Below are 27,608 nucleotides of genomic sequence, written 5' to 3' on the forward strand. Positions count from 1 at the left end.
AAGGCCATTCATTTATTGAAAGTATAAATAAATGCTTATGCGCATCTAGTTTTAAAAACCTTGGCATGATGATGGATTACTTAATGTAACCAACATTTACATTGGTAGTGTTATTTCTTTTTTTAATTCAGGGAAACATTTGCTACGTGGATTAATCTTTTTTTCATTAACAGTATTGTTGACTTTTGTCCTCCTCTTCCTTTGTTGTGCTGTGCCAATACATCTGTTTCAGTGGGCTATCCTTAGTTTCATACTCAGAGGCCACGGCTCAGGAAATTTGGTATATCCCCAGAAATAATCTCAAGAGACATACATAACTTAAAAGCTACCAGTTACCTAATTATAGTTCTTTCCCCCATTCAGATTATTCATGATCTTCATATTGTTACTAATGTAACTATTCTAAAAGGACAAACCTCCAACTAGGCATAGATTCAGACTGAATATATGAATAAAGGCAACATTTATTTCAAATGTTCAAGATGTTAAGTCTCACAATAATGGGCTAAATCTTGCATTTTTACACCTTGAACCCATAAGAATTGCCATAGGAGCTTGTGTGTTTGCGTGCTTCCCAGCCCAACAAATTACTTGTAATGATTTATGGGAGTTCTCCCTGCTCTGCTTTATATTGGGAGGCAATTTGAACTCTGGCTACAAGAGCAGATGAGGAATGGGACATGAATGTGGTGGTGGGGGTTAAAAGTGGAATAATACCAGTTTAATCACTTCTCCGAGTCACAGTCATAAGAACAACTCTGACTGCAGTACAGTATCTGATCCATCCCATTTTATAATAAAAGTAACAAAGAAATGGAAAATAATCTGTCTATGACTGGAATTACATGACATGGATGAACTGCAATACCCATAGAGATGTACAAAATAATACCCCAGAAAAAAGTATTGATGTTTTTTTGGGGGGGAGGGCTTACTTCAGGGACAGTTGAAGTGGAATAACGGATGTGTATGTCTGCACAATCTTGAGATAAAAATCCTTCTCCAGAGACTGTCTTCTGGTACCCAGAGTAGGTCTGTGAAGCGTAGTGTATGCCATACTAGCATGGGTCCTAGATTATATAGCTGCATCAGAACAATGTTTCACTCAGACTAATTAGCCCTAATTAACTCAGGCAGAGGAGTGCACAGACACAGCTATACTTGTGAATTTGCAGCTAACTCAGAGTTAGTGTGGGTATCTGCCCAGCACTGCATGTGTACATATTTCCCAAATTATGCCCAGAGACTCTCCAATCCCCAGAGCTTTCCAGATTTAAAGTTACCATAGTACCTGGAGAGCGAGGGGAGGGGAGGGGATGGGCGGGGCTGCCAGTTCCAAGATGTGCAACCAAAAAATCTCACCATTATTTCCTATGGTAAGACTCAGTAAAGAAGAAAAAATATGTCAAAGTTAGCCAACTTTAGGTCATCTTCAAACTGCAAGGTAATCATGGCTAGGTACAGAAATTACACATAAACTGGTATAAGTGATGGGAAACCAGTGTAAACCTGTAACAGAATATACGTTTTGTGCAGGCAGACTGGTTTAAAAATCGCAGAACCTGGTTTAAAATAGACCTGGACGGATATAGTATCAGATTTAATCAGTTTACATTAGCCCAGTCTATAGAAGTTCTGTTCCAGGTCACCTCCAACTCAAATTAGGTTGCAGTTTCCTGGCATCCCAGGGTGCTTTGCAGCCTTTGCTAATCCCCCCCTCACAGGGCAGGTAGGCTACCCTCTGCTGGCACTCTTCTGCTCTGGATGAGCTGGGCTGACCCCACCCCTGGGCTGTCACAGAGTGGAGGCAGCAAAGCCTGTGGTTCGCAGCCCTGTGTCCTACTTATGCCCATCAGCCAGGTGAGCTCTCAGCCCCTCTCTTGAGCCGGGGTCTGTTCAGCTGGGGAGGGGCCGCACAGCATGGGGTTTTCCCTTAGTGCTGTCCCCACCCGGCTAAGCTATACCACCCCACCCCACCACCTCCTCCCTTCCCATGAGTCAATGCATCTGAGCAGCAGCGGAAGAAAAGAGCACCCTGCCATGGCCCTATCTCTGGCCCCCTGAGCTGGGGTGTGCCCAGCTGGTGGGGCACTGCAGCATGGGCTTTTCCTTCACCACTGTGCCTGCATGAATGGGCTGACCAGCCAGGCAGGTACAGCATTGGAGGAAAAGCCCCCACTCTGTGGGACCCCTAGCTGGGCAGACCCCAGCTCGGGTGAGGGCTGGGGCCGTGGCAGGGACCTCTGTCCCATCCTTCCCACTGCCTCGCCATTCAGAGGCAGCAACTTGGGTGGGGGGGAGGCTGGCTGGCCAGCCCAGCCAGGCAGGGAAAATGGTGGGGGAAAAGCTCCAGCCACAGGGGCCTCTGCTTTCCCTGGTCCCCTTCTCCTGCCGCAGCACAGCTGGGGACAGATTCTGTGCTGGCTCCCCACTCTCCGTGGCTGACAGCAGGCAGTTGGGGGTGTTTGGTGGGCAGTTAATCAGGGATGACTGTACTTGGCTAGGCTTGGCTGCCCTCAGCAATATCTGGCAGGCTGGGATGTATGTGGGAGTCTGGCCACTGCAAGCAAATGCCCATCTCCTCCAAACAAAAAGTAAACGCAAGTTCTGTTTGCTCACAATCTAATCTATGCAGTTTAGAGAAATCCACCTAGATTGGATCTGCCTTGGGCTTTTTGAATGTCTGTACTTAGCCCATTTTTCTCTTGAGGAGCTGCGTATTTCTTCAGTGCCTCATTTATGCCTGTTTTAGCTAACGGCTGCATTCTTGTGTTATGTTTAAATATAACCTAGTTTGGCAAGTCACTGAAGTCCTGAAAGTTTCTCATCTTTGTTGCAGACATTACTTGATCTAAGTGCCAAAAAAGGTCAGTACAGTGCCTTAGAATTCAAGTTGTTTACATTCGAGATAGTATGCAAAGAAGTGAATGAGTCAAGGACATCACAGGCAGATTAAATGAGGCCACATTTTCCTAGTTATACTTAAAATGTTTTTGTTTTTGCCAACTATGGTGTTTGCGGTGTCATTTCAAAATCCAGTGAAATTCCTTTATTTAAGCCCTTTCTTCCAAAATGTTTCATCAGTCAAAATCCAGAAGGGCCCTGTCATAGGATAATTGCAACTTGGCACACCAACAAAGGGTATCCAAAGGTCCTTAGCTTCCTTATCTATGCCGTGGGTAGGGATGAGAGCCATTTTATTAGCGGAGATATTGTTACCCTCATCAGATAAAATACTGTTTTGTTGCTTTGATGTTTTCTGTCACTGGAACAGAGCTGACTGTCTCAACTGCATATTTAAAGGACGGCTGCAGTGGCAGCATATGTTGCTTAACAATAATGTTGTCTGGAAACATCTCGCAAAAAGAGGTAAGCAGAGTACTAATTGCATTTTATCAGAAAGAGAAAGAAAAAAATGAACACAGTTTCTGCTGCAGTTACTTCCAGTCAAGAGATAATTGCAGAGTCATCTTTCTTGTCTACATTCCTTTTCCTCAGGGAAAAAGATAGCCAGAGAGTAAATTCCTTCTGAGTGGAAAGCTAATTGAGAAACATACCCAAAAAACTGTTAACAAAAACCATCAAAAAATAGCCCTTACCATATTATAAACTCATCAAAAGTGAATACATTAAAATTATAATTTTGGGTAACTGTTATATTTCATTGCTTCAATTTCAGGGTTCTTCACAATAAAAGCAAATATTACAGCACTCAGAAATATATACCTGGCTTCTACATGCTTGGTTAGATCATGCAGACCTTGAAGGCTAACATAAAAATCTGTCATGCAGAGCAATATGCAAACCCATTTAATTTTCTATTGAAATCCTTCCTGACACAGTGGACTACTTTTGAATTCCAAAACAGCAAGCCTGTTATCTGAACTCTGAAGGTGGATAAGTCTACTTGTCGACTCCAGGCTTATCTCAGTACATGATCACTTTGGCAATAATTATGTGAAGTGATGTAGGACACCATTTAAAAATTCAGCATTTGCCATCAGCTAGTGAACAGTTACCACAGATACAGGGGAGAGCTGTAGTGTTTCCGAGAGCAGTGTGAAATGAATGCTGCCAAATGTTGGCTTTTGAATGGTGATTGGGGTAGCCTAGGGAGTGCGATATGCTTGTGTAAATCAACTAGATAGTTTGGAATGGAGCTCAGTATAATCAAAACTGTCAAAGGTCCTCCCAAGCCTAACAGCCCCCAGGGCTAACCTGGTTGAGACATGACTGTTTCTGTAGCCAGTGGAGAACAAGGGAGAGAGATGGCTAGCATTGTGTCTAGGTGTCTTTGATTTGCCAGCCTGAATGATTAGCTAGCCTTTTACAGCTCATAGTCCAGGAGTAGGGATAAAACTCTGGAGCCAGAGAAAACTACTCAGCTTCTCTGGCCTACTTGCCATTCAGCAGATTATACTGGGCACAATAAGCACTCCACCTATAACACCCAAACACAGAGGCTGACTGGGATGGAAGAGAAGAAAAATGACTTGAGCATGGGATTAAGATTTTGAGCATTTTCTGATTTCAGCATTTTCTGCTGACACTGCCACAGACTTTTAGTGTGACATTGAACAAATCAGTCAGTGCCTTGGTTCCCTTTCTGCAAAATTCCTTTCTTCTACCTTGTCCGTGTCAAGTATGAGCTCCTTAGCATGAGTGCTGTCTTTTGGAGCTTTTACTGGGCAGTTATGCACCCTGGCTGGTAGTGGCAGCTTGGTCAGCAGCCCAACAGCTGTTATTTCTGTGCTTCCCCCTTTGGGCAGCATCTGAGGATGGTGCTCACACCCCTCGCTCCTTATTTACACTACTATTCCGGTAAAACAATCAATCAATAGTATTTATAATAGAAATGAAACATTCTAGGTTTCCTTCAAAAGGTTTTCCACAAACAACTCTTTAGCTGAAAGAAGAAGGGCAAAGGAGAAGCATGTGGCCTTTTAGGCTAAATACAGATGCTCAAAAAACCCCTGGTGGAAGCACTCTTACAATTGTGCTTTGTTTAAAGCAGGGGCGGGCAATTATTTCAGATGGAGGGCCACTTATCATGTTTTGGCAAGCTGTCAAGGACTGCATGGGTAGCCCCACCCCTTGACAGGTGCTCCGCCCCCACAGACGAATGCAACTATTCCCAAAGACCCTAGAGTCAAAGTACCCTATTCATTCAAAAAGCCTTCCCAGCAGAGAGATGACTTTCTATGCTCTCTAGCTTCCTATTGCAAACACAACAGGAAGTTCTTATTTAATCCCAAACAGACTATAGCATATAACCCCTGGGAGGGGGCTAGATGGGCCTTGCTTCTGGGCTGCTGAATTCTGCCAGCTTCCCCTGGATCCTACTGCCCCTGCCTTCTGTCATCTTTGACAGGCAGCCAGGAGCAGATAAATATTAATTTTCTATATTTTTTAGGGGTCCTGCAGGCTGAATAGAATGGGTTGGTGGGCTGAATCCAGCCCACAGGCCATGTTTTGCCTACCCCTGATTTAAAGTGTTATAAATTAGAGTGAGACTGAACTGAGAAGATATTCACTGTTTGCTGGCAGGGGATCGGAGCTTCCCTGCAATGGCCAAGGCCAGCAGGCAGGGCACACTCCTGCACACCTCTCAGGAGGCTGCCAGAGTGGCCCCTCGCCCAAGCTCTGCCCCCTGCCAGCTGGCAGCTGTCAGCAGTGGCTCAGGGGGAGGACAGGAGGGGACGGAACCCCTGTGCTACACATCCCGTAGACTGCTAGGTCGGGTCTTTGGGGGCCTGGGTTGGATCCGTATGGCAGAGGGGCTTTCTCCCTCTGCCCCAGCTTTTGAACAGCTGCAGCCAGCCTCTGTAGCATGAGACTGGTTAGGCTAGCTTTTGGCCATGCCAGAAACTGGGGGTGGGAGCCCCTCTGCTATACAAACCCAGCCCAGCCCAACACTCGACCCAGCAATCTGGGGCTACCTGTATGGCACTGGGGCTCCGTTCCCCCACCCCCTGCCTGGTTGTGCAGAGGAAGCAAAGCCTTTTCTGCCTCCTCTGTATGACAACATGGGGGCAGGCCATGGCTAGTGTTCACCTGGAAGAGACAAGCACTGGCTAAGGCTAGCAAGCTGCCCAGCAAGGGGTCCCTGGAATGCTGGGGGAATGCGACCTACCTTGACTCAGGGTGGGATGTGGTACAGATGTTTGATAAAGCACTCAAATCTAAAGTACTTTAATCTGATACCACATCCATCCAGAGTTACCTTAAAGTCAGATCCACCACTTTAAAAACAATTTATGTGCTGTGAATGTTTATTCTGTTATAGCTGTAAAACACTTTGTGCATGCTGAATGCTGAATGCATGATAAGTATAACTTTTGTGCCTAGCTTTGAATAATTTGAGCCCTATTCACAAAAGAAGCTGAAAGTAGAACCTCAAACCTGTGGACTCTCTGAATTCAATTGAGCATGGGGCATTCTGTTGAAGCTCCTGGGAATTTATAGGCATCTCTGCTTTCTGAACTCCTTTTGAAGACCCATGTCACTGTCCCAGTTTCCTTGGACTTGCACAAGCACAGCCAAGGTTTGTCCATCACTAATTTCTGTCTCCTTGGGTTTTATTAATTTTTAGTAGATTTATTGGTATTGAGTCATGCACAACCTTGGAGTAGACTGTTAATCTGTTGGGTAAAGGAAGAGTTCATCGCTGAAACTTCTCTAAGCATATACCACTCCAGACAGCACTGGATATAAGGCAATTCTAACAACAAAAAGAAAGGTAGGGGATGGTGCTTTGAGAATTCTTTGCAATTTTTAACTATCGATAGGTACCTAGAGATTACTATAAAAAATGCTTAAATGTCATAATATGAAGCGTTTCACAATATTTGTTTTTTCCTAAAGTTCAAACTCCTGGAATGATCTGACTACATGACAGCTTCTTAAAAAATAAGCATCTAGTCTCCATGGCTAAGAAAAGTCTTACAAATAAAAAGGCAAATAGAAGCAATCCTAACAAGTAAAGAAAAATCTATGCACATTATTAATATCTAATTTGGGGTTTTTTTTTTCTTTACAGCTTAACTTGGGAATGTATGTTGGCAATACTGCTCCTGGTAACCAAGGTACTGCCATTCCCTTTTTGCTGTTCTGAATATTATTTTGTTTTTTATTTCTCTCTCTCACACACACATGTACACATATCCTGAATTTCCCATACAGAATAATTCTTTCAAAGCAATAAAAATACAGAATTAAAGAATTATTCTATTAATCTATTTTTAAAAATTCTTTCTTAAAGCAATCTGATGTATAATAAGCCTCAGTAACTGATATCTGGGAAAGCCATAGTCAGAGACTTATTAAATTTTATTATTGCTAAGTATTCCTTCAACCACTGCAACATTCTGACTTCTAGGTCAGTCTGACTAATATCTGACAGACCTAGCTCATATTTTTCTGTGTGCCACAGAGAACTTAACTATCTGAGGTTACCACCTGTCTAACTTTATTTGAAAAGATGGAAAAGATTTTCCTTGTTGTTCCTTTTTGCTCTGCATTGCAGAGATGCATGCACCTGGCTAGAAGCAGACTGCCAGCAACAAACCTATTTCTCTTTCTTCCACATCCACATTTACTAGTAGGGTGGCAGAAAGAGGTACTGAATTGGCATCTGGCACATATGTTACAAACAATTCAACTGGAATTGGGAACAGTTGTATGTCAGGTATGGAGAATACGATGTAAAATCATAAACTGCCACAATGAAATGTAGCAAAGAGAACCAAAACACAGAGATAAAAAGACCCTTGGATGAACAAAATGCATAGTATTTATACACACTGCCATTGAATAGAGGATTATTCAATTAACTAATAATTACATCTTCAGTCAATGTAGTATGCTTAAAAAGGTGAGGGATGGGAGCTCAACAACCATCTCTTTGCATCAACAGATGTAAAACTGACACATCTGCCTACCTCCAAACAGGCAAATTGGCTCTTCAATATGTTTCATTTGTTCTCCTGCCAATGGCTGATCTCTTGTCAATTCAGTCTCAAACTTGGAAGAGAATGAGATAGTTTGATGACATATTGGTTTCTGTGTTTTATCTTTGAAATGCAAAATTATATATTTCAATGTATTTGGTAAGAATCTTTTCCCCTCCCAAAATCTTTGCAGTGATTAGATTGTGGGTTGGATTCCCATGTGGCATTAAAAAGTATAGCTCCAATGAGCAGCAAGATATTATGCCAATTTATATCAGCTGGGGATTAGATCCATTGTTTTTCTGCATATTAACATAGAAAATATTTGAATTAACTGGGGACTTAGCTGTCAGTCCTGTATTAAAAATATTTAATACATTGTACATGACTGCCTAAAGAAATGCCATTGAAAGAAGCCTTATATCACTACAGAAAAACAACTCAACCACCACCCAACAAATAAGAAGAAAGAACAAAAAAGATAACAGCATTTCCTGACATAACAATTAACTCCTATGAATATTTTTTAAATGACAGAAACAGTAGAGTAGTTGCTTCTTAACATGCACACTAAGTACCTTAAAGGCCACATACTCCATTTTACAAGTTACCACAGTTCCACACTTTTTACTGAAGTACAGTGTATGAAGAATATTAATAAATAGAGGCAAGACCATCCAGTGGTAGGGTACTAGTTTGGGACTCAGTAGTGGGTGCCTCTACACGTATGATTTAATGTGCATTAGCCTATTCTAATTAGCATTACAGTGACACTAAAAAAACCCATGCTAGTTAGATAACGCTCATTAAAACAGGCAAGTGTGCATTAAGCATCACTTAAAAACATTGCTCTTTGGTTAATACACATTAAGACAGGCTAACACACATTTTCCTAGTACTTCACAAGATTTAATGCATATTAACTAAAGCATGTTAATGCACGGGTAGGAGGCACAGCATTTCCTTCTTGACCACTAGGCATTGCTGATTTAGACTGAAATCCGCAAAAGGATTTAGGTACAAGTCAGACTTTTGCAGAATTTAGAATTTAGGGATGTTTATACATGTGCCCAGGAGGGAGAGGGGGTGCTTTAATTAAAGCCCCTGGAGCATCCCGTGTATCAGTATTCCCATGCTGAAAAATGGTGGTAGGGGCACTTTAACTAAAGCGCCCCTGCCTCCGTTTTTCAGTGTGGGGACACTGATACACAAGACTCTGGAGTCTGCTGGAGTGTGGTAATTACCTAAGTCCTAAGAAACATGCTTCATAACTCATGCCTAAGTCCTAGGAAACAAGCCTCATATTCATGACAAAATTTTCACTGTGACTTCCTAGATGCATAAAGTTCTGCTTCGGCACATGCCTAGAATCCCATCAGTCTTGTTAATGATGACCAGTTTCGTCCCTGTCTTGCACTAAGCTCCAACAGGATCTGTGAACTAGATGCTATTCCACCTATTAGGTGTGTAAGGGGAGATAGGTACATCAGCATGATCCTATGGCACATGCCTTGATTCCCTGAAAAACTCTTAATGCAAAAAGTGGTTGAGTCATCCCCCTCACTGCTGTTTGTGACTCAGTCTGAAGGGTGAGATGATATGTTACAAAAGTAGATGCAATTAATGGATTTTGCAGAGACCTAAAAAAGGTAGAATGGAATTGCAGAGAAGTGCCAAGATGCCAGTCCCCTTAGATACCAAATAGATGGAATAAAATCTAACTCCACATGTTTCTTAATGGAGCCCAATTCTATCAGCATGCTTCATGCCTACTACACAGCTACAGGATCAGGCCATACATATAACACAACGATAGCAGACACTTATTTAAAAAAGCACAGAAGAAGGAAGAGGCTATAGTGGTTCCTCAACATTTACAGAGTAAGCTGGTGATTAGCACACTTGCCCATGATGTGGGAAAGTGTGGTTCAATTCCCTATTCTGCATGATGGATATAAAAAAATTGTATCTCACACTGGGTAGGAGACTGCCCTAACTACCCACCTACTGGCTATTCTAGAGTTGGTGCACACTTAATTCCTCTTGTTAAAACTAATTCAGTTCGCAGAAAAGTATTTAAGTTCCTTTTAGCCAGAGGGGGTGAGAAAGAAGGTAAGCCTAACTCTCTAGCCTTGTAGACAATACTTGCCTGGGGGCCTGGTCCCAGTTTCTGCTCCAAAGATTATTTATATATTTCATTCAATGATTGAAAAAAAAAAGAAAAAGATTTTGCTACAGAAATAAAAGGAATAGGTCATATTTGGCTGCTTAAATACCAGGAGGCTGATTTTTAAGAGCTGCTGAGAACCTGCTGTTCCCACTGAAGTGCAAATATAGATGTAATGCTTACATTTAGACACCTGGGAATGAAAACTCTGCGCTTAAATGTATCCATCTGTATAGCAGATACATTAATGTTTACCTACCTCAAAGCAGTAAGATATAATAGCTGATTAACATGGTAAAGTGCTTTTATGTTTACCATGGCTGCCTCACACTGCCTTACTAAATACAAAGTAATGAGATATTAGTATCTATATATCTATATAGCTATATATCTTAAACATTAAGATAGCGATAGATTCTAGAACATTTCTGGTACTACTTTAGGTTTTAAAATATCTTTTGCAGAACCTGATATTTCAGAACTGATAGGCAATAATTTAGCCTCCACCATTTAAACTCTGGAATTATGATTTCAAAACTGTTCCCAAATCCTTGGATCATACACTTTTATCAACATTTTAACAAACTACCTCCTGTCCTTGCAGAGGCAGGACACAAGTAGTACCTTTGTCCTCCTGCTTTATCTGTGGGTGGTTAAAGGGTGTTTTTGATGTTTCAGTCACTATGCCAGGTAGTTATGTGTGTGAGGTGTTCCCAGAGCTTTTAAGAACACGTTAGACAAACATTTACACAGGGATGATCCTGCCTTCAGTGTGGCATGGGACTCTTGAGTCCATTCCAGTCCAACTTTTCTATGATTCTCATGTACTGTGCACGTCTACACAAGACACTAAATGGACAATAAATGAATTCTCCTGCTCATCAGCATGGCAGGCAAAAACCATGCTCACATGCTAACATGCAATAGAATGTCTACTGTGTATTCGTGTCACAAAATAGGGCACACCAGCGCTACTGCACAGTAGTGCCAATTACAGCAAATTAAGTTAGTACCTGTTACTACAGGTACAAAAAACTATGTGCCATAGTTACAGCTCATCAATGAACATGTAGAGACATACCCACTCTCTCTCTAATAGTCCATTGATTCTGGAGGATGATCGAAGTTTAAAATCTCTGAAGTGTATCTAGTTTAAAATTTGCTTAGCATTATTGTCAAAGTGATTCAAGAACCAGATAAGTGGGAGCATAAACCTCAAAGTTATATTATCAGTAGCTTCCTAAGTGACTAGTCTGAATAGGCAGAAGATATTAACTGATTTGGCAGCCTGATTCCAGTGGGTGGAAGTGACAACATCTGCTTTTCTGAATGTTTGCTTGCCAATATAGGAAGTATGACTTTCTGTTACTCTCTCAAGCATATGGCAAGCAGCACAGCAAGAAACCAGAATCTCCTGTGTGAGCTAATGTTGTTTTCTTCCAAGAATTGGACTGAGATTCTTGTAGTATGGACAGAGTGTCCTCACAATTCTTTCAAGTCAGCCATCACCTAATTTCAATATAGCATTGTTTTCACAGGAAAATCCTTCATGACACACAAAATGAAACCCATTACAGCTCTTTCATGAATGTGGCTTAAAGACTTAAAGAACAAAGACTGGCACAAGAGATACAAACAGGAGAGCTGGAGAAAAGTGAGAAGAGATGGCATCAGGGGAAAAAAATGTGCGTTTAAAAGGGGCTACTAGCCCCTTTTAAAGTGGGAAAAGCAGGTAGGTAGTAAACAGTAAAACACTGTTTAAAGCTGTCATCGTGTGACACTTCTATGTGACACCTTAGCTTGTGTGACAACTGGATGAGGAAGCAGCCCTGTAAGTTATTTTGGGTGGGTGAACCACTGTACCAATGCAAAGACTGCAGACCCATAAAAGCGCGTTTGAACGGGATATGGATGAGATAAAAAAAATGGTCAAAGGTCCACAAGAAGTGAAGCCATGTAATAATGGTGAGACTGGCTGGCCTATAATTACTTGGATCCTCCTTCCTCCCCTTCTTGAAAATAGGGACCACATTGGCACTTTTCCAGTCCTCCGGGACGTGACCTGAGTGCCATGAGCGAGTGCCAATGGTTCTGCTATGACACCGGCCAAATCCTAGCAGAACCATTGTGTGTGCAGGTGATTTCAGGCATCGCCATATTGGCCAGTCTAGATCAGTCCATCTGGAAAGGTCCTTCTGGGGTTTCAGGTTCATTTCAGAGCACTTGATCACGCACAATCTTTCCTTCTATAATCTCAGTCTTGCCCTGTCAGCCATTGTGTTCACAATGCTGGCCACAAAACTCTTTTGAGGTTTAATTCGTTTCATTATTTCTGTGTGACCATACAGTGGATGCCTGGGGCTTTCCATCTGCCTTGATCTTTCTTTTTGGCTTACTACCTTTCTTCTGATATTAGGTGGTATAATGCCAGTTACTAAGTACATGCTATCCTTTAGTATTGGCTTTATACATCCATTATTTCACGATGGCTGTTGTTTAGAATTGGGCTAGTTTCTTGGAATGAACTGATTGTTCCCATACTGGACATGAACACTCTGCAGTGGGGTAATACAAGGCAATAGCAATGGATCATAATGTAGTTGGGTTTGCTCCCCATTTTGAGGTGATCAGCTTTCGAAGTATGCTGCTGTGGACACTGACTTTCCCTTTCGTCTTATCTACATGTACTTTGAAGGTAAGCATTTGGTACAATGTAACCTCCAAGTACACAGGGTTTGGGTGATTAGTCAGTGGGATTCTTACTCAGGTTATGCTTAATTTCCACTTGGCTTCTCTATGGTGTAGGTGAAAAGCTGAGACCTGCCTCTTAGCTGGGTTTGCGTGAAGCTGATTCTTATTGTAGTAACCTGAGAGGTTGTTAGTCTGTTCTCAACAATGGCAAATTCCTTCTCTTGTGATGTGATGCATAGATCATCAGCATATATGAAGGAGGGGTTCCCAGCTGCAGCATCTTGCTTCTTGCTAGTTCAGAGAAAACCTGGGGTGGGCTCAAAAAAAAAAATCACAGATTCTCTGATAAACCCCCCCAAATCTATGATTAATATGAAACACCACTATATATATAGGTATCAATTGAACACAAGGTTTTATTGATATATTTACAATTTTAAAGCAATTTGGAAGCCTTAATCACTATAATAAAATACATTCTAAATACCTATACATTTTGGTATTTGAGTTTGGGTTTTTTATAATAGAAAATAAGAGCTCCCCCCCACCCCACTAGCTCACAAAATGCAGGTCACTCATTCACTGCTAAGCCATAGCCTTCCAGATCTCCTGGTGCCCTCCTCATAGCCCCCCCCACCGGCCCTGCTGATGCCCCTCACTCCCCCCCCCTCCCAACCCATTAGCTCTGCTGATGCTTCTCACTCCCCTTCACAGCCCCCTGGCCCTGCTGGGGCCCCTCATTATCCCTGCAGCTCCCTAGCACCCCTCAATCCCCCAGCCCTTCTGGTGTCCCTCACCTGTCCTCCACAGCCCTCCCCAGCCCTGCTGGTGCTCCTCACTTCCCTCCCACAGCCCTCTGGCCCTGCAGGTTCCCCTTGCCCCCCACCCACAGCCCCTGCCCCTCATCCCTGCTGGAGGTGGTCCCCAGCTGCCAGGGACCTGTGTCGACAGCCCCCTGCTCCCACAGCAGCACCCAAGCCCCAGCTGCTGCCTGCGGGAGGCAGAGGCTGCTGCAGCAGTGTGGAGCGCAGGGCCCAGCTTTCCCTCTCCTGCGGGTAGCACAGTTGATGTAATCTTTTTATGTAATCTTTTTTATGGTATATCTAGCTTTTGCAAACTATAGCTAACTGAATACTGAAGGCAACTTACTGGTGCTGGGAGGGGTGTGGTATGTGTGTGTTAAGAGATGCTTGCAGAGCACAGTGTGTGGGATGCGGAGGATTCCTGGAATGCCTCCCTAACACCAGCAGGATAATGTCTCCCTGACACTTGTAAGATAGCAAGAAGTTCAGAAAAAGGTCTCATTATAATGCTAAAAATCACACCCCTGGGCAGAGCAAAAGTATGTTAATGAAACATATATGTATGCAAATGAATTACATGGCTAAAACATAGGTATAGAGGCATGCTCAGTAGAGAACGTCTTATGTCAGTGGCTTGTAAGCAATCACTGAGCGATACACTTGCAAACATATGTATAAAAGGTACCCAAAGGTAGAAACCGGTGGTGCTTGCTTTGCAAACGATTGCCAAGCACCCCTCTCTGTGCAGACTTGAAACAATAAAGATTAAGTTGAATCCTCCACCCCTGTGTGTTTATTGGCAAAAGCGCACCGGGCACGAACTCACACTGTCTTTTGGAGACAACACAGTCAGAGTGCAGCCCGTGGTGGGGCAGCTGCAGTCTGACTGCTGTGGGCTCAGGCAGGGGCTGGGGCCAGCTCCATGCCTCTACATGCACTCCTGGGGGAAGCAGCGGGATCTGACCCTCCTAGATCTGTGCATGGGGCAGGGGTGGGGACAGGGGCAGGCTGCCCACTATGGGGTCAGGCTCCTCACCCTGCTGCCTTCCCCCAGGGCTTCTGAAGCCCAGTGAGTGGGATCTGGTGTGGCAGGGCAGAGCGGGGAAGCTCTTTGCTGCTGTGAGCTCTGTGCTGCCCTGGCAATGCACCCTCTGCCCACCCCTCAGCATTGAGGCGCACAACCCCATGCCACTGCCCCTGCTGCTGCCGGCTGGGCAGGGGTGCTTCACCTGGGCAATGTGGGGCTCACAGCGGCAAGGAGCTTCCCTGCCTGGCCCTGTTCTGCCCTGCCATGCTAGGTTCTACCTGGGCTATGGAGGCTCCAGGGGAGGGCAGCAGAGTGGGGAGCCCGCAGCAGGCCACCCACTTCTACCCCATGCACAGATTGGCGGCGTACAGGTCCCTCCTGCCACCCTGGGAGTGCATGCAGTGGCAGGGAGCTAGTCCCCCCCACCCTGCACTCTCCGGGCAAGCTGCCTGCAGCACTGTCCTGCTCCCTGCCAGGGCCCTATGACTGTGCATTCTGGCCCTGGACCCCAACTCCCAGCACTGCTGGCTGGCCAGCAGCCCCACCCCCAGCCCTGCCTAACTTCCTCCCTCCCTATGGGGGCCTCAATCCCCCCCCCCCACAAGATTTACATGTTGGAGCTGCTCTCCAGGCTGCCTGGAGGCCATGTACACATACATGCTCATAGTACCCCTTACCTGACCACCCTCCTCCTGTCCCTTGCAGGCTGGAACTGTCAGCCTGCAGAGAGCTTTTTGCAAAAGGGCAAAATCCATTTGTTTCTTTGTTTGCTTTTCTTGGGTAAAAGAGGAAATCTCCATTTTTATCCATTTTCCCGTGGGAAAGGGAAAACCCAGATCCCTGCTAATGAGTGATTCCACAATCAGACCTCCTGTCATGCATGTGTGGCATGGCAGGAGGTGCAATTGCATGGATTAAACATTAGATCCAATTGCACCTTTATCTGCATGTGTTGAGGGAGACAGAGATTAGGCAGGTGCTAACAAGTTATGTGGCCAATGCAATAAGAGGCATATACAAACAAGATATATTTAGTAAAGTCAAGTGTAAAGTGCAAATGTAAAATACAGGCAACACACACAGAATGCAAGACTATCCTGAAAAGCAGTGACTCTGAAAAGGGGTCACAGTGAACAAGCAACTTACCAAAAGCTCCCCCTTAAATGCTGTTGCAAAAAATAATAATGTGATCCTTGGATGTATAGCCATGGGAGCAATAAGCAGAAAGTGAGAGATATTTTAACACTGTAAACAACGACAATGAAAATTATATGAGAATACTACACTTTTTTATTAGCCACATTTTAAATGAGATGATAAACACTGGAGCAGGTATAAAAAAGATCTATAGAAATTATTGAAGATCTGGAGAAAATGTTTTAGAATCTCAACAAGATCAGCTTAACAAAAAGAAGATGGAGGGGTGACATGATTTCAGTGTATATGTACTTGAATGGGGAGAATATATGAGACAGTTAAGTGCTCCTTAATCTAGGGGAGAAAGGAATAACAAGAACTAATTGCTGGAAGTTCAAGTCAGACAAAATCAAATTAGAAATACGGTCCAAATTTTTAACAGTGATGGTGATTAATCACTTGAACAAACTGCTGAGGGAAGAGAGGAATACATTAATCCTGGTATCTTTAAATCAAGATCATGTCTCTTTCTGCAAGATATGCTTTAGCCAAACACAATTCATTGGAACCTAGGTGAAATGCAATAGCTTGTGACTTATATAGGAGGTAAGAGTAAATGATCTTAGCATGCCAAGAAAGCTGTAATATACAGCCAAGCTCTCCGATACCACCAAATTTGCACTGAGGAGAGCACTTGTGAGCGTCACCTCACAACGCTCAAAAGGGCTTTCACTCAAGAAGGACACTTCTCCAGAGAGATGATTGCACTTTTGAAAGAGCCACTCAGATACCATGTGTAAAATTGCTCCAGTACAAAAAGAAAATCCCCATGAATCACACACCATTAGTTATAACATACCATCCTTCCCTAGAACCTATACAGAAAATCCTCCAGAACCAACCCTTCCTGGCTTTTAAACAAGCACCGAATCTTGCCAACCTCATCACCAGAAGCAAACTTCCTATGGCCCATAGCACACTGAATGGATCTAGACCATCCCATGACAAAAAACGTAAAACCTGCCAAGACATCTCCACCACTCCCACAATAATCACACCCCACAACAGAACCATCACCATTCCTGGATCTTACAGCTGCACCTCCAGAAATGTAATATATCTTATCCAGTGCGCAAATGCCCTGATGGAAAATATGTAAGAGAAACCAAACAACAACTGCACACCAGAATGAGTTCACACAAGAAATCTATCAAAGACAAAAATACCCAATTACCCGTGTGGGCCCATTTCTCACAGGACAACCACTCTCTCTCTAATCTCTCAGTTCTAATCCCCAGAGGGAATTTACAAAACACCTTTTGCAGACGAGCCTACAAACTTCACTTCATCAATCTACTGGATACAAAAAATCATGGACTAAAGATAGACATTAGATTTATGGCACATTATAACCTGACTAACATCTGATACCCCAGGTAACTTCTCTACAATTTGCCAGCTACATTTTATCACCAGGTCACCATTTCCCTCCCCTCATTCCTGTTTTTCACCCATTGTCTCTTGACCTGCTGACCCTCACTGTCACACGTTTTCATTTTCACTGATCTGTATTCTTGCACTGATCTGTATACTGGCATCTGGCTTCTGTCCCATCCATGAAGAGCACAAAACAACTGCAGATGCTTCTTCTGCCTGAAGAAGGGTGTTTGTACCCAAAAGTTTGCAGCAAAGAATTTTTCCAACTATTTTGGTTGGTCTAATAAAAGATATCAGATTTACTCAAAGATTTACCTTGTCTGCCTATGTCCTTCGACCAACATGGCTATAGCCAACACCCCTGATGATCTTATTGTTCATTCTGGTCTTAAAATCAGAATGAACATCAAAATGGGTTAGCAATCTTCAAAAGAAAGGAGAAAGAAAGAAATAATAATCTTGGGAATTAGCATCTGGCAAGATTACCATCAATCCCTAGTAAAATAATCAAACAAGTATTAAGGAGCAGCTGGGAAAACTTAGAGGGTAATGGAATCATGACCAATAAACAGCTTGTATTTTCAAGGAACAGATCATACCAGACAACTGGAAATGCTTTCTTTCTTTATTTTTTGACAATTGCCAGGTTAATAGACAGAGGGAAAACAGTTGCTGTAGTTATCTGGAGTTCAGTATAGAGTTTGATATAGTGATTCAAAAATTCTTATTAGAAAAAATAATTTATGTTTTGGATAAGAACTAAGTTGTATGGATTTGAAAATGGCTGAAAAATATTATAACCCTTTGTTAACAAACAGCACTGTACTGAGTTCAGAAGAGGTGTCCAGTTGAGGTACCGCAGGAATAGGTAGTAAACCCAGTTGTTATTAATGCACTGCAAAAAGAGAGATGACCAGCCTGTGAATTAAATTCATAGCTGATACTAAATTACTAGATGTTGGTAGCACCACTCAGGACAGAGAAATAATACAAAGGGAAGCAGGTAGATCAGTAGTAGGAAGACAACAATACAACAATATTTGCATGTAGAAATGTGTGATTTTTGTATGTCCCAAATGATATGCATGAGAATAGTTGGATAGAATTAGTGAGTCCCATTGATAATTTAGCTCCCTTATATACTAAATATTTAACCAACAACTGGAATTAATATGGCAATCATACCATGATACAGTGTCCTTCACAGAAAATCATTAAAAGCCAGCAGTTTTATTTCAGTACTCCCAATACATTTTTTTACACTTGGAAATGCTGGGGTTTCTTGTCGTGGCATCGCTCTACCTAGAATCTATTTCGAATATCACCCCTGTTAGGAGTGGCAGCAGATGGCTGAGTCCTGAATGTTAGTTGGAACAGAAATCGGTGACAAAGTCTTGCAATTTTTAGTAACATGTTTTACATACACTATATACAGTAGTCCTTAAACAAAGGTGATCAAACAGGCACATAGGGAATCTCAGCACCAAAACCAATACCCACATCTCAGGAAACAAATCTACCTGCAAAATTAATTATCTAAGAGATTAAGATGGAGCAAATCTGTTATTTCCCCAAACTGAATCTCCCCTCACAAATCTAAGTTCTTCAAAACTGTCCATTGCTTCCTAGCTATTAAAAAACCCCAAACAGACAAACTTCTGAGACTATAATTCCCTGTAGAAAACTATTTTAATCAGGCTTTGTGCAGGGCATGATCTATTTTGCCCATAGTCATTGCTTAACTTTTAAAATACTTGTATGGAATCCAACTACCTCATAAATCAAATATTGATCCATATTTCCTAGCTGAAGGTTTGATCTCTGATGTATTTGAGAAGATTCAGAGGAATTTGGATAGTAGTACATCTACTTTACTTACACATGCACATAGAAAGAGATAGAGGGGCATGTGTCAAGAGAAAACAAAGGAATCTCTCTCCTCCACTTTGCAGACCATCCCACTTGTAAAATCAAAATAAATAAAAATAATTAATTGAATCAGACCCATGGATTTGAATGAAACTCTCCATATTCAGACAATATGGTAGGTCTTACATGTATGCCACTTATTTGTTATTAGTATTATTACATCACAAAAAGAAAAATAAGATAGATTATTAAAGATTTATTACCCTCTCAAAAAGCTGTCCTACCTGGCCAGTAACAAAAATAAAGATTAATAATGAAAACATCATGTAAGGAAAATGGTATCTCGAAGGCAGTGGTTCTCAAAAAGATGTGGAGAGGTGGCCTCTGGGAAGGTTGAGAACCACTGCTCTAGGGGGTTAAAACCAGTACAAACAGCATGGCTATAAGGGTGCTCTATATCAGTGGTTTTCAATCTTTTTTGTACCAGGACCCATTTGTAAACATTGATGCCCAGTTCCAACCCAGTAAATAGTTTAAGTAGAAAACAGCCCCCTGGCCCTACTGGTGCCCCTCACTCCTGACCTGCTGCCCTCCACCCCTATCCCCAGTCCTCCAGTGTGTGGGGTAGGGGGTGGGTGTGTGGGACAGGGTGGGGGTGCGGGGAATGGGGGGCCCCAAGCAGCACCAAGAAGGCTGGAACTCTGCCAGCCTACAAGGGAAAACCCAGTTTTCCACATTTTTTTCTTTTAAAGGAGAATCAATTTAAAGTTTGTTCATGACCCTTTCATATATTCTTGTGACCCAGTTTTGGGTTGTGACCTATGGGTTAAAAAACACTGTTCTAAATTATCCCTTGCACCAGTGATACAGAAAGGGTGGATCTACATATGCAATTAATTTAAAGCCATAAACTCTGGAGCAGGTTGAGCCAGAGTAAACTACTCCTGGGTAATTTGAGCTGGAATGGAGCAATTTACACCAGGGCTAGGGGCGATGGGGATCAGTGTTGGGCTCCAGGTGGTGGCATCAGAGGTGGAGGGGCTGGATAGGGCATTAGGGTGCCGGGAGTGTGGAGCTATGTGGGTAGGTGGCAGGTAGGAGTCTGGCCCCCTGCTGGTTGGGCTGAGCAATTTATGTCTGCAGTTATTGTCTATGGGTTGCGTGCCTTTAATCATAGTTAATTAATCTGCTATAAGATAGTAATGTCCCAAACAGTCCTATCATAAGGTGGCATTATTTAGTTTACTGAAGCCTAATAGGGTCATGCGTGCAGATGGTAATGTCTTTACTCTGCAGCTAATTAGTTTACTCCACAGTTAAGTGCATGTGTAAATGAAGCCAAAGAGAATCAAAGGCAATTTCTTTCTGTATCTGTATCTACCTTTAGGTGCCCTGAGCACTGCTTCAGTATACTTGAGGATTTGGTTTGAGGCACTTAAAGTGCAGGGGATATTAAATCAATGATTTTTAAAAGAGATTAATGGTTTAGTCTTTCAGATCTGCACCATTGCCACTGTCTGGTCTCATTTGCAGAGATTTCTTAGGAGGTACGATTACTTGCAGGGGACATTTAACTATATCAGCATTCAAATAAATATATAGTCTATTTTTTTCTTTCTTGCACTATTATCAATTTCACCAGGTAAAGCCTGGCTGCATGGCTGTTTAATGTTGCAAACTGATATTAAATTAAACATAATATTTCACCCTAAATAGTTCCCTCTGCCAAAACATGGGAAGGTCAGTGGACTGGATCCTCAAACTGGAATAAGCTAGTGTAGCTCCCAGTCAATGGCAATGATGATAAACAACTGACCTTTTTAGAGGTCTGTAGAGCAATACCATTATCTTTTGATCCCAGACACTGACATTTATTTTCGTTCTGGAATACCTGCTAAAACCTCCCCTTGCATCTCAGTTTTCCAGAAGTTACAACCACATTTGCCAGGGAAGGTAGGTTGAGCAGGTTTCTGGTGGGAGTATAGATGACATCTTTAAATACATCTGACAGCATGATCATCTTGCATATTCATAATATTTTAATTCTGTCCTATATTATTTTTCCATTAAAGTAGTAGGCTCTTTTGTCCTCCATGCCAGCCACAGTGTCTAGAATTTTAAGTCTGGCTGTTGACTTACTCTCCACATTTTCGAGTCTGTGAACACACAGCACATAGCTCGTGATTACTACTTTTAAATTGATCTGTCCCTGCTATGAAAATATATTGCTTCATAAAAGTCTTTTAGAGTATTAGTTTCCAAATTAATGATTTTTCTCTCTAGTTTAGACTTTCAAAGTATAGGATATGGAGTCATGCAGTCCAACTACTTGAATCAAACTGAAATCCAAATACCAGCCATCTGCAATTCAGATCCAAATTCTTTCAGTGCTGTTGGCTCATCACTAGGTAAAGAGCATCTGTTGTCCCATTAAAGTGACTGTAAATAATTCTAACTTAAAACTCAGAGAGTGAAATGTACCCTGGTGCATTGAAGACCTGTGAAAAGCCACTTAATCCCTGCAACGTGCTTCTGGGAAAGTTCCTTAGCTAGTGTTCAGTACATATCCCCATTGAAATGAACACAGCTCTGCTAATTTATGCCATCTGAGGACATGGGCCTGTGTGAGGAGGCATGTTTCAACTACAGTTGCTGTGCAGAGAGGTCACACATCTGGCACACTGCAGCTGATTCTCTGTCCTAACCCTACATGAGCTAGAATACAAGTTGAAAACAGGCTTGGGTGCTTCTATTGATCTGGTGGCCCTAACATAATATACTTGCAACAGAGATGCCAGCATAAGGCTTTGCAGAACCATGATAGGAGAGTAGTATGTTATCTCAGTTCCACACCGCAATGAGTGCAACAAAGACAGAAACACATTTATGGTAGAGATTCAATAAAGCATCTAAAGAAATAATTTGCAGATGAAGGGATGTCGGCCTTAACAGAGAAGGAAAATGCTTCTTGTAAAAAGGCCTGTATCAGAATCAGGATGTGACAGTACCATTTGAAAGGATGTTTTGAATGAAGATGTCAACTCATTTTCTAATAGTCAGTCCTCCATTTCTGGTTTATGAGGTTTATAACTACTAAAAAGAAAACATAAGTAACAAGGGGGGATTAGGTATTGTTCAGCATTCTGCTGTTCAAAGAAAGAAAAAGAACCCTCCATGCAGCTAATAAAACTTCTATAATGCTTCTTTTTTCCCCATTTGCTGATGTTAAACACTGTAATAATGCAGAGTCCTTATGATTTTCTTAATCTCCTCAATAAGGAGGATATTATCTACTTATTTAATTACCGACTCTCTCGTGGCAGAGGAGCCATTATCACCAGCAGATCCAACTCATCTATGTAGTTCCTTCCCTAATTAAAGGGTCTTAGCAATTAAAAATAAATAAATCAAAAGTAAAAAACTGCTAGCAGATAATGGCACATAAGCAACATACTTCAGGGCCAGATTTTAATTGCTCAGCACCCACAACTTGGGCCATATTTTTAAAACAGCTCAATTCCCACATTGGCAACAAAATAAGAGCCAGATTTTTCAAAAATATTCAGTGCACAGCTCTTGGGAAAATCTGCCCTAGCAGTGGGTATGTGTTCTACAGCTGTTGTGGCTTGTAAAAGTCAGCTACAAATCACTGCCCCATTAGATGAAAGTTATGAGCACCACCTCAGCATATGTACAATGAAGGCTTAGCACTATGGTATTATCTTGATCATTACTGTTACAGATTCAATGGTTTACTATAATTAAAGGAGAGGATATCTTAAATGCAAAGCAGGCAAATCAAAGGCAATTATTTTTATAACAGTGCCACAGAATATAGATAACAGATAATCTGCAGACTGCCTCGCTGAAGGGCAGGTATGTCTGCCCCTCAAATCACAATAAAGGAAAAGCAAGGCTTAGTGAGTTCACAACAAGAAACGAGGTGAGTGAGGTACCCTAAAATCCAATCTGCACAAGGTGAACACTGCAGAGCTGTTCTACTAGTATCTTCAACACCAGCATTGCTAAAACTTCAGCCTATCCTTCCTGGACAGCCCTCATGTTAAGCAACACCCAACTTGAATTAAAGGTTTGAGTGTAACACCTGAATTATAATTCAAGATAACTATGCAGCTAATAAATAATGCCATAACATGATTTGAGGACAGAGAAGCCAGACCAAAGGCCTGTTGTGATTAACCCATCGACAAAAGTATTTCACCGTGTGGGCAAACTACCTGTTTACACAAGAGGCCATACCAAAAGTTCAGCTAATGAATCTTTTCTTTGTACCGCACAGCTGTGTAAATATTACCTCAATATCTCCTTCTACATCCCTCAGCCCTGACTTTATGGGCAGAGTGATACAAATTGAACTCAGCATGTCTGAGCCCGCTATCATATCCTGACACCTAGACCAAAACACATTTGAACCACAGGCTCTTCCTGGAGAAATAATGATGCTGTGGGATGGATGGTTAAAAACAGACTGTGACCTCATTTTCTAAAGACGGGCTTTATTAAAAGGTTCCAGGATCTTAATCATGGAGCTGAGCTCTGTACTTACAATTAGTATACTGTCATTTTTATGACACACACTTATTATACCGTGGTAGAGGAGGAAAAGAAAAAAAACCCCAACAGTTGAGCCAGGGCTTGGCATCTTTCACAACCACCTAGCTCATTTTCATCTTGATTAGCCTAGGTAAACATCTGTGGTGAGTTTTAGAAACTTTTCATTGAATCTACTTTCAAGTCAATATACATTTCAGGTGATTTGCTATTTCTTTTTCTCTATAGTGGTTATGGAGATAGATATTTCTCCTGTATGCACTACGTATCCCTTGCTCAATAGGACAGTGACTTTAATTCTTTTGGTGTCTCACAGTTGGTCACATTTACTAACTGATGCTTTTACCATTGTGATGTAAATAATGGTTGGCTTTGGCGAGAGACAATTCTGTCAGTATTTTAAGACCCTCAATTTCTATTCTGTACCCTTCTACACACTCTTAAGGCTGTTTTTTATCCAGTAGCCCCTCTTCTAGATCTGGACAATCCCCTTCTCTTCGTGATAATGTATTTGGGGCACTTTTACAACTTCATTGCTCCCTCCACCACCACTACTGAAGCAGAGTACTGAGAAAAGGTCACTGTGCGGGGGCTGAAGTTTTTTCTTTGTTCAGAAGCTGACTTGCACAGGAGCACATCAGAGTACATTTTCCAAACAGTGTCCCCACATTAGATCCAAGCACTCAGTTTCTCTTAAAAATACAAGTAACTTTAAAGTAACTTTGTAACTATAAAGTAAAACAGTAAATGGTCAAAGGAATTCTTCTAGCACAACCGTTCTCCCTTCAAGTACATCCAAGGAAGTGAAAACTGTTAATCTGAAAAAAACCTGAAAATATGGATTGATAGGGCACGCACAAGAGCTGAGGTCTATTTGCCTCTCTAGAGAACAATTTATTACCATTTACCAGTGGAGCTGGGGGAATACATGGTGGGTTGCCCTTATGTCTCTAATTCTCAAATTGACCCTCTAGCTCTGGTGAAAGTTAAAATGCAAATGCTTCCTTACCCTTACCATCTTGCATCTACACCAATAAGCCACTTCCTATGTGGGAACACCAAGATATCAAGAGGAATATGGGAACATAGCAGAGAGACTACATACTATCTTTTGGGACTCTGCTCCATACCATGGATCTTCATCAGGAGAAGTACTGGTTTCTGTGTACAAAGGAGTGAACAATTGAGTGGTGTATCTGTGCTTGGATATAACAGGAACGAACCTTCAGCTTTTATCCTTTATTTGGTGTCTTGCATGCTTCTTTTTATTGGCCAGCTCATGAATTTTTGGAGATGAAAAATATAATCTTTATACTTCTAAAGCACAACAACCTAGCTACAAATAGAGATCCAGAGACTCTGCATCAAATCAATATTAACTTATATAAACATTATCTATATGCATGCTCTCTTTCAGCATAATTTATGTAGATAGCTACCTATGTGAATAACTTTCATTATAAATAAAACATAAAAGCCAATGCATATCTTCAACAGCTATTTTTCTATATTGCAACATCATTGCATGGATGCCTGTAACATAACAAAGATTGGATTCAGCCATTTTTGAACAAATAACTATTTATTGTGAGAGGTTTTCAGCAAGTTTCATTTTCTCTTTTGAAAAACAAGATCCTTGTGTCAAGTTAACAAATGGGTAATATTAAATAATAACCAAAGTAATGGGACTACCTGCCACACTGGTTTATAGACAACTTCAGATTGTCATAGATGTATGAACATAAACTATGCCAGAACTTCAGCTCAGAAAATAAACACAAAATTGAAAAGCCACCAAAAGAGCACTGGGGCAAGGTTGCAGCTACATATTTTATAACTGGAGCCTTTTCACCTGAAAGATGGCCTGGAGGGATCATCTCCATTCAAGGTGACCCAGCCAGAAGTCATAATTCATAAGTTCATAGTTGTTAGGGTCGGAAGGGACCTGAGCAGACCATGAAGTCCAACCCCCTGCCATGGACAGGAATGAGTGCTGGTATCAAATGACCCCAGCTAGGTGATTACCTGGCCTCCTTTTGAAGACCCCCAGGGTAGGAGCCTGCATCACTTCCCTTGGAAGCTGGTTCCAGATCCTAGCTGCCCTTACTGTGAAGTAGTGTTTCCTGATGTCTAGCCTGAACCTACTCTCAGCCAACTTGTGGCCATTATTCCTAGTTACTCCGGGTAGTGCTTGGGGGAACAGGGCATCTCCCATTCCCCACAGGTCCCCCGCTGGTAGGTTTATAGACAGTCACCAGATCCCCTCTCAGCCTTCCCTTGTGGAGGCTGAATAGGTTCAGGCCCTGTAGCCTCTCCTTGTAGGGCCTGCCCTGCTGCCCCCTGACCATGCAAGTGGCCCTCCTCTGGACCCTCTCAATGCTGTCCACATCCCTCCTGAAGTGCGGGGCCCAGAACGGGACACAGTACTCCAACTGTGGCCTGACCAATGTTGCATAGAGGGGGAGGATCACCTCCTTGGGCCTGCTTGTGATGCATCTGTGGATGCATGACAAGGTGCGGTTAGCCTTACTGATCACTTCCTCACATTGGCGGCTCATGTTCATCTTGGAATCAATAATGACTCCAAGATCCCTTTCTGTCTCTGTGCTGACAAGAAGGGAGTTCCCCAGCCTGTAGGTATGCTGCTGGTTCTCCCTCCCCAGGTGCACTACCTTGCTCTTGTCAGTATTGAACCCCTTTCTATTCTCATCCGCCCACCCCTGTAACCTGTCCAGATCTAGTTGTAGCCTGTCACTCCCTTCTAGTGTGCCCACCTCTCCCCACATCTTAGTGTCATCTGCATATTTGAATAAGGCCCTTGTGCCATTTTTCCTTTTTGCCCCTGGCATTGCATAGAAAAAAGGACATAGCCAGGCAACATTTTCACTGTAACAGTCCTCTAGTATTTGGGGCAATTAAGTCAGTGCAGCTTCACTCCAAAGCAAGGAAACCTACACACAACAGCAGAAGGTTTAAGAGCACGGTGCTCAGCTGAACTCATGCTTATTTGGAGCCTGGAGCTAGAATTGGTCTGCGCTCCGCACAGCTGTAGCTAAAGTTTTGGCCCTCAATATTTGTTCAGTGTTAATTCAACCAGAAGACTCCATTTTAAAATTATCATGAATCTCTTAACCTCGGCACTAAAGCCCAAAGTAATCACATAAGAACCTACCCATTAGACAATGAACACAGATTATTCAGCTTCCTTGTACCACAGCAAAACAGCAGCTTCCTTCCTGCCTGTGATTACAGTTTGTGATTAACTGCAGAGTTCAAGGTGAAAGAATAATATGGTTCCAAGCATGTATGGCTTCCTTTAGCCTCCATAAAACATAGTGCCAGATATTTCAATTAATGTGTACCAAGGTCACAAAATCAATTTCTTATCAGCCAAAAACACACATACTGTAAATTTTATTTTCAAACCATAATCTCTAAATTAAATCTGTGTACCTAAAAAATATACAGTGCAAAAACTCAGTCCTTTGGTCCCTCCTCTCCCCCTCCTGTCAACCCAATAGCATTTTCAAAAAATTCACCTGGCTTTATGCTCTATATTTAGAATACAATATTTGGTTAGATCCTTATCATCTTGGAGAATATCATTATTTCTTTCTATGGCAAATAGAAGCCCAAAGTGTCAATTTCCTTCTTTAAATTCTTTAAACATACAAGGTTTGAACAGAGTTTGACATTCTGTCTGCCAGCAACTCAGTTGGCAATTTTTCACAGTCATACAGAGAAAAGTTGTGCGGCCAGCATATCATCCTGTATAAATTACACATTTCAAATGAAGCTGTGGACATCACCACCACTCCTCGCCAGTTTATGCCAGAGGAAGGGAAAAAAAAAACCCAAAAAACCTTCTTTAGTATTAAACTAGATAAGTAATGCAATGGGGACACAGTAAACTGAGCAGACCAGTCTGGCCACACTCAGAGAAACAATTTACATAC

General features: G+C 42.2%; 1 protein-coding gene and 1 long non-coding RNA gene across 9 annotated transcripts in view; one reads left to right on the top strand and one right to left on the bottom strand.

Annotated features, from left to right (window-relative positions):
- Nucleotides 1–27,608, bottom strand: part of ADGRL4 (adhesion G protein-coupled receptor L4) — a 211,682-nt gene that overhangs the window by 66,176 nt on the left and 117,898 nt on the right. The window contains exon 2 of one of the 8 annotated variants that reach the window (XM_019489079.2): nucleotides 7,941–8,022. The exons of the other annotated variants lie outside the window; for them this stretch is intronic. Within the exon in view, the coding sequence (XP_019344624.2) occupies nucleotides 7,941–7,977 (37 nt within the window). The 5' untranslated portion in view covers nucleotides 7,978–8,022. The remainder of the gene's footprint in view (nucleotides 1–7,940; nucleotides 8,023–27,608) is intronic. 8 annotated transcript variants of the gene reach the window in all.
- Nucleotides 6,633–12,049, top strand: LOC132250752 (uncharacterized). The gene is made up of 3 exons (XR_009462354.1): nucleotides 6,633–6,739; nucleotides 7,040–7,085; nucleotides 11,655–12,049. It is a non-coding gene; the product is annotated as an uncharacterized LOC132250752 (long non-coding RNA).

Source organism: Alligator mississippiensis, chromosome 5 (genome assembly GCF_030867095.1).
Source record: "Alligator mississippiensis isolate rAllMis1 chromosome 5, rAllMis1, whole genome shotgun sequence".
Lineage (NCBI taxonomy): Eukaryota > Metazoa > Chordata > Crocodylia > Alligatoridae > Alligator > Alligator mississippiensis.